General features: G+C 35.1%; 1 protein-coding gene across 1 annotated transcript; it reads right to left on the bottom strand.

Moving 5' to 3' along the window:
* Nucleotides 1-2,563: 2,563 nt before the first annotated feature.
* On the bottom strand, nucleotides 2,564-5,139 carry LOC147509442 (ubiquitin-like modifier-activating enzyme 5). The gene is made up of 6 exons (XM_086599218.1): nucleotides 4,818-5,139; nucleotides 4,296-4,370; nucleotides 3,987-4,073; nucleotides 3,791-3,906; nucleotides 3,265-3,314; nucleotides 2,564-2,828 (listed from the first exon to the last, which is right to left on the bottom strand). The coding sequence occupies exons 1-6, from the start codon at nucleotides 4,818-4,820 to the stop codon at nucleotides 2,692-2,694; spliced, it is 468 nt and encodes a 155-aa protein (XP_086455344.1). The 5' UTR covers nucleotides 4,821-5,139; the 3' UTR covers nucleotides 2,564-2,691.
* Nucleotides 5,140-7,794: the final 2,655 nt, after the last annotated feature.

Consider the following 7,794-nt stretch of genomic DNA (forward strand, 5'->3'; position numbering starts at 1 on the left):
TATAATCAAGTCATGATCATTTTGCAACCTAATAAAGTCTCTAGCCTTAGCCCGTTTCGTCGCATTCATATTGATTTATGTAAAATCAATGAATCAAACTAATCAAAAGAACATATATCAATTAACTAGACAACTTAATATACACATTTATGTGCTTATCAGCATTAATATTAATTCAGTAAATATACACGACTCGTGAGTGCATATTTCTTGGTGTGGTACGGTAAAGTTTACGTACTTCTTTGTTCACAACTTTGGACGAATTGATACCAAGCCCAAAATTGTCCCAACCATACCAGTTCCACTAATTTCACATAAAATATATTTTTGTGGAGGTAAAAATGAACGAAATTCATGGCTGGTAAAGTTGTTTTATGTAGATTTTGTGTTACAAAGTGGCAATCAATGAACATGTGAGGGAGTAATATTCATATCCAATGACTATCAAGCACGTGTCTAGCATAAACAAAACTACCAACCGACCTCCAATCCTCATCCTCAGAGTTCGCTTCATAGTGACTCAACTTAGGCAACCAATCTATTTAATCAAGCGATTTCCAACCGATCTCAAGTGTTCGTCCTACGAGCTCGCTTCAAAGTGACTCAAGTCGGGAAGACAATCTCACCCAAAGGCAACCTCCATAATGCTCACTCATCCTGCCTCATAACGGTTTGTAACGTATACCTTTATTGTGGCTTTCAAGACCGAAGCTTCAGACACGCATCTCATTGATTCTTCATAACTCACCATCATGGTTCGCCAATAAGGTGGAGACCTGAACCTGACCTGACGCGGGAGAGCGGGAGGCGTGAGCATCTTGCCTATATAAAGAGAATGAGGAACTACGTTAAGTCCCCCCTCCCTCCCCCCCAGAGTGAGACCTTAGTAAGGATTTGCAATGTCATTGTGGTTATTAAAATGCTTATTTATGTTCATGTAAAGAAGCTCAAAAGAGCAAAGTGCAACTACTTCAACTATTGATGTCAGCACACACACACTAGATGAGCCAATTAGGATCCCCCCCTACTAGATGGGCAATTAGGGTAATACACACACACACAAAACACGGTCAACCCAAGTTGATTTTTTTTTTTTTGTGTACTTGGGGGGAGATCCTGATTTCCCCATCTAGTAGGAAGAAATCCTAATTGGCTCATCTAGGGGGTAATGCTAGTTAACCCTTTAAAGAATTCACACTCTACAATAACTGCCTTGGCCAACTGAATGTAGAGCTACTTATTATAGGTACATCCAATGGAAATCCATACTACTCGTAATGACCATTCATTGACATAATGCCACAAGAAGGTCAACAATCTATAAATAAAAAATAAGTGTGATCCTAATAAGTAATACCTATGTACTATCAATCTATTAATACTCATATAATAGAGGTATCAGTATCTATTATGGAGCTTATTCCAATTATACTTGCATGCTTAAGTTAACAATCTATTAATACTATGTATATAATAGAGGACCGATTTAATGTTGAGAAAAGGGTGTGTGATGTATCAGTATCTATTATGCAGCTTATTCCAATTATATCTTTGAAAAACAGAAGTCCTTACATAAACTCCATTTCTAGCACTATCAACTTATTGGATCACTGTCAACTTATGGTTGCAAGAATATACTACATTAACACAGTATCCAAAACTGATGGAGAACGGCAGAGATAGAAGGCACATGATAGACAAAGGCTTGTTCACCTGGGTACCAGACCTTTGTGGTGTGGTGTCCAAATCTATCTAACATTTGGTCTCGAGTTCTTAATGTGATATGTACAACCTTCGATCCAAGAAATAAGACTACGACAATACATCAAGGGAGGGGTTCTAGGGACATATTTTATCGTTTTTCTTAACACGTAAACAAACTCAAAATCGTTAGAACATTTATAAGTTTTAGATTAGGCTAATTTTTTGTACATATGATCTCCCAACTATTCTAAACATTGTCACAAATAATCAAAAAATAAATAAAAATTCAAACTTGCCAAATATAGTATCCAAAATGGTGAAAATTATGGCTTACAACTATGATCATTGAAAAGCGCAATTCCTGCACCGTCGAGGCATCAACTCTTTATATTAAGAAACACTAATTAAAAATGTTCAACTATGATCACCTGAACAAGTTGATTCATTTTTCAATCCAATCTGCCACACAATATAAAATCTAGATATAACCTCTTCAAAATACATGGTGATATCAGTTTTTGAGGTTGAAGTGATGAGGTTTCATCAACCATTCTACTAGGATATCTCCTTAGTATCCCTCATTTTCCTAGTACTAATCATTCTCCATTATGCAGGTATCAGCTGGCAGTTGCAAATACAGAATTGCTTCAAAAAAGACTGGCTCATTGCCACAATTTATGAAAATTCCCAAGATCAACACCTAATACACTAGTGCAAGTTGGCTTAGGAAATAGGAAGTCATCCACCTTGATAACATTATTTGCTGATGAACAGAAACACAGACACATACACCACACAACAAAAGTCGAAAGGGGAGAGAATACTTAGGGGGTTCTCCCCCGCTCAATTCTTGTTTTCTATCAATATCTCCTTTCATTTCAAAAAAGGGCTATCTCACTCGACCCATTTGGGGATTTAAAATGTCATTGATTTGTTAAAGTATAAGTTATGATGTAAAGGACTACAATATAACGGTGATTCAGGTCATTAATCAACATTAAGGGCGTCAAGTTGCCTCCAAAGCTCCTCAAGGTCATCAACTGAAGTGCTTGTTTCACCAACCAATGGTTTTTGGATTTCATCCGCACTTGGTAATTCACGGACGAGTCCTACTGGAAGGGCATCTGCAAGATGTACAAGTGAAAAGAATAAAAAAAAAATTATATATCTTGTACGTCTAAATGTCTATTACAAGAGGGACCTGTGCTATCTATTATGTTTATTGAACTATATAGAACTACAAGTCAAATAATTTTTATTCAATCATTGCAATTGCATCACCAGTAATGTTTTAGTGACAGTGTTAAATTTCTAATACTGTAGGGGATGTGTCATGATACGCTCCTACTTCAATCTTCAATCTATTACTAGAACTGAAGGGTCACTAATCAAAGTGTTTGAAAAAATCATAAACACATTAAGAAAGATCAAGTAACAGAAGTCATGAAAAACTGTTTTCAGAACATATGAGGCCAAGACTGCGTATTTCTCAAGTCAGACTAACTATAGTTACATGGTGCCATGCTAAGAAAAAACTACAAAATAAACTGAGAAGATCACCTGAACTTCCTTGTACGTCTGTGCTCTCCACCTCATTATCATCAACAACACTGTACAGGCAAAATAACCGAAAAATATTCATTCAGTGAAAGTGTAAGCCTAGAGCAACAAATGATTTATCCATAACAGGAACCTCTCTTTTTTATTTCTAGAATACTTCAAGTTGAATATTTACATTTATCAAACAGATAACATGAAGTACATAGTGCAAGAAGAGTAGATATCCAGCTTCTTTGTAGATAGTCAACTTCTAAAGGAAAATAAGAAATCTAGGTTTGAACCCAAGGTCCATTATTATTTGTCATACCATCTCATAAACAAGAAGCCATGTTCATCCATATAACAGAAATAAATCATCAAGTGTACCTGCTTCATACTAGTATGGGGAATCATTTTTTGAATGATATATACATAGAATGCATTGCAAATTAATGTTGACTTCCAATCTATGTATTTACTTAAATCATAATCTGTAGCCTAAGACTAGTACAAGTGTAGCATAGACGAAACTTCCAACTTAACATACCTTATGTTCCATTCATTGTCCAAATGAACTGCGCACTCTGTGGCAGATGATGTTTTGGACTCCATCTTTGCCTTAGCTGCTGCATCTCTTGCAGGCTTTGCAGCAGCATATTCTTTCTAGAAAAACAACGGATACTCAGAAACAGTTATACTTTGAGAGAGGAATTGTGAGCAAGGTTCTGTGCAAGCTATAATACCTGTCGCTCAAAACAAGCAAAGTTTGAGCACTGAGGGTTTGGCTTCATTGACATGATTGTGAAGAAGTCCTTTAGAGCATTATATCCCTACAGTGCAACAATAACATATCAAAAATCAACGATAGAACTTAGAATAGTTAGAAAGTCAACTTTAATAGCTCAAACAAAAGCAATGTTAAACTCTACATTCACGATATAAGAAGACTTTGAGTTAAATATGAATCTCTACAACAATCATGAATGAAGCTTAAATAAGGCATTTACCAACATTACCAGCTAGAATACAGAGCAAAAGAATAAAATGCTCACCAGGTAAGGAGATACTTGTCCAAACTGAAGCAAGTATTTTAGCGTGTTTTGGACTAGCAAGCCAGCAACAACCCCCTACAAAATCGATAATTAGACTATGTGCCCTTATATTATAATTACTTGCTTAGAATACCAGAAGAATAGCCAAGGTCTGTTGGTCAAAAAAAAAATGAAGTATTTGAAGAGATTGTTTGTCTTGGTAAGTGGGCCCAACAAAAATTATGCAAATTCTTTGCCCAAATTTTAGAACTTTTTTTTTGAAGACTTTAGATGGGTATACATGGATTCACTATGGGAGATACTGACAACTCTCGAAGCCCATTTCAAATCAAAATCAGTAAGATTTTCTTTGCAATCTTTTGTTCCTTACTTATCGGAGCCATAAAGCAACAAGCCAACAACCTATACAATAGTGATGTAACAATTGCAAGATTTCTAAAGATACAAAAAGAACAAGATAACCTAATCAAGAAAAAAAAAATGAATGCTAAGCTATAAATAAGATGGATTCAATTATCTCACCATGGTAGTTGGTAAGGATGCAACACAGACCCCGTCACACTTTAGTGTTCGTTCATCTATTCCAGATGCCACAACCTAAGACAATAAGACCAAGAAAGGAAAACAAATGAATAATATTCCATTTCAGCTTCAAACTTACCATTCAGCAATGCACATAGATCACAACCTAAAACTTAGTAGTTTCCTGCAGGGAGCTTCTTCAAGGAATACTACATAATCAAATGGAGGTAATATGACAAGACCCTTTGAAAAAGTACAACAAATTTTAAAGAGTTCGCCATATTTTTTTTTATCAGTAAAATTCACTTTGTATATATAGTAATGATGATAAAGATTACAATGTTTTCGGCCCAAGTGGCAAATAGCACTCGACCGATATCACACACTCCCAATACCCTTTACAAAAGGCGCTCATCTCACTATCCCATCCCAATTGCACATCAAATCAACAATTCTTACACACTTAAACAATGATGTAGCATATGCCCAATCAAAAAGAAGCGCTCCTTGATCTTCTACTAGCTTATGCGTACCCTTCTCTTTTTGTTCAAATATTCTCATGTATTTTTTTCATAGTGTTCTAATAAACGTAAAAATGATAGTTTACCTACGAAATGAACGATAAAACTCAAAACATAAGTAAAACTAAACGAGATTACGTAACTAGTTTATCAAAGATTGTTCTACTCTCTATCTATTGAATAGATATAGTGGAGTAGTGAGTTCGTTCCACTCCTAGTTCTTTCACATAGTAATGTTCTCTAAGTATAATAATCTTAACTAACCGTCTAATGAGAGATTTACGAATTATAAACTACGATGCAACTACCCACAAGATACAACTAATTAACTCTTGAATCTTTGCGTTGATTCTATGATAAGGAATTAGGGGATTGATTCCACCTTAACTCAACTTAACTTACTAACTAACAGATTAATCGTCAGAATCGAATTGAATCGCCACGCAGAACAATTGGTTCTTCCTAATCCCTAATTACACATGGCACTTCTACCAATTCATAACTAGCATGTGAACGATTAAATCCATTCTCATGGTGAATTAATCATTTCTAGAGTGGAATAGAAATTACGACGACTCTACGATAATCGGAATCAAGCTGTCATCAAGGCTTCTCAACCCTCTCTAATGGAGGTTTAGCCGAGAATCATTCCGTAATCATTTCCATATGAATCTAAACTAAACATAATATCAAGATTCCAACTTTACTAATTTAACAAACAATAATTAAAATCTAATTAGTAATTAAGAAATGATATCAACAAGAATTTAAACTAGATCTAAAAATGTAATGACAAAAAAAAACGAATTGAATAATAATAAACTATTTTATTAATCTAATCAAATGAATAACAATATTTTAAAGGTTTAATCTAAAACAAGGAATGAAATGAAACTAAACTTAATTAAAGACCATTAAAACTAGATCTAGAAGCTATTCTAATGGCTACTTTCTATCTTAAGCTCCCAAATATCTTAAGAGTTAAGTCTTCTTTGTTGATATGGAGGAAATCAGATCCAAAATCGTGAATGGGATTGGAGCCATGTTTTGGGCCAGAGAATCAGGCCCAAAACCCAATTCCTTCAGTCCACAGACCTTTTTTAGTTAGATTCGGCTTCAACAGACTTTTCGTCTACTTTTGCTCCTTTGATTGGGCCAAGGCTTAGACCATTGGAAAGCTCTTTCCGATCCGGTCGTTTTGACATAAGGTAGGCCCAAATCCGAGGTCTGGGTCCAAATATACGGTCTTCAAAAGTTCTACTGAGTTTGTGCACTGTTTCTGCCCGCGTGGACTTTGACTTTTCACCTTTTGACCGGGCTTTACAAAGGCTTTGTCTTCTTGAATCTTGGCCTTTAATCACAGAACTCCTTAGCAACCAACCATTGCTCCTTTATATCATCAAAGTGGCACATTTTCGCACATAATTGACTTTTGAAGCTGAACGCGATAAAAACACGTGAATCAAGTATTAACTCTTAATTATTACTCACATAATTGGTCTAAAAGTATGATTATTAAGGGTTAAAACTACAGTTTTGGGCTCTTATCAAACCACCCCCAAACAGCATTTTGCTTTTCCTCAAGCAAATATGAGAAATTAGAATAAGTGACCAAAAATGGAGTTCTAACTACTCTCGTTTCGTTGAGTGCGATTGCATTGACCATATGCAACAAGACCTTAAACCACTAGGAATTCCCTAGTGGACGAGTTATAGCCTCGTAGGAGTTTTCCAGTGAAGGTACTCACAAACTTCATCTATACTACAATGACTAAGAAATAGAACTATTGTTTCTTTATTCATGCTTTAAATTAACTATACATCTCACTAGCAATGCATATAGAATAATCAAGTCGAAACCTAAGCTACTATATGCATAATAATCAATCATCTACAATAAACATATATACAATGAGTAATACTATGAAATGCAGTAACAGGTTCGTTTATGAAAACTCGGAATAACGACCTTAAGTAGGTTCTCACATATAAGTCAAGATACAAACACTTTGATTTTCCCGCTCAAGTTTCGCTACTCCAGTGTGCAGTGGGCACACTTTACCTTACAATCTCAATGACACACAAGGAAGCCGGAGTCGATCAACACATCTGTCACTTACTATCACACTAACATATTCCCAATTGAGCTAGAGGTCTTTATTAGGTGTTGCGGGGATTAGGAGATAGTTTAAGAAGGAAGAAAATGGATATTCAAAAAGGACAAGTCTGAGATAATAGAGTCTTCATATTATGTAACTAGAGAAAACCTTGTTATTTACTTTTGCTTCTACCTTTGTTTCCATCCTTAGCCATATTTTTCTTTTTCTTTTCTTTGGCTTTTGCCTCATTTTATTCTATTTTTTTTGGATTTTTTCTTTTATTTCTATTTTTATTTTTATTTTCTTTGGATGAAACTTCTTTTCTTTATTTTTTGAAGCAACTAACTAATTTTTGTT

Source organism: Coptis chinensis, chromosome 3, assembly GCF_015680905.1.
Source record: "Coptis chinensis isolate HL-2020 chromosome 3, ASM1568090v1, whole genome shotgun sequence".
Classification (NCBI taxonomy): Eukaryota; Viridiplantae; Streptophyta; class Magnoliopsida; order Ranunculales; family Ranunculaceae; genus Coptis; species Coptis chinensis.

Coding starts and splice junctions, on each gene's coding strand:
- LOC147509442 (XM_086599218.1), bottom strand. Junction 3,907..3,986: donor TTGCTTGTTTTGAGCGACAG/GTATTATAGCTT, acceptor TTGTTTTTCTAG/AAAGAATATGCTGCTGCAAA. Junction 2,829..3,264: donor AGACGTACAAGGAAGTTCAG/GTGATCTTCTCA, acceptor TACATCTTGCAG/ATGCCCTTCCAGTAGGACTC.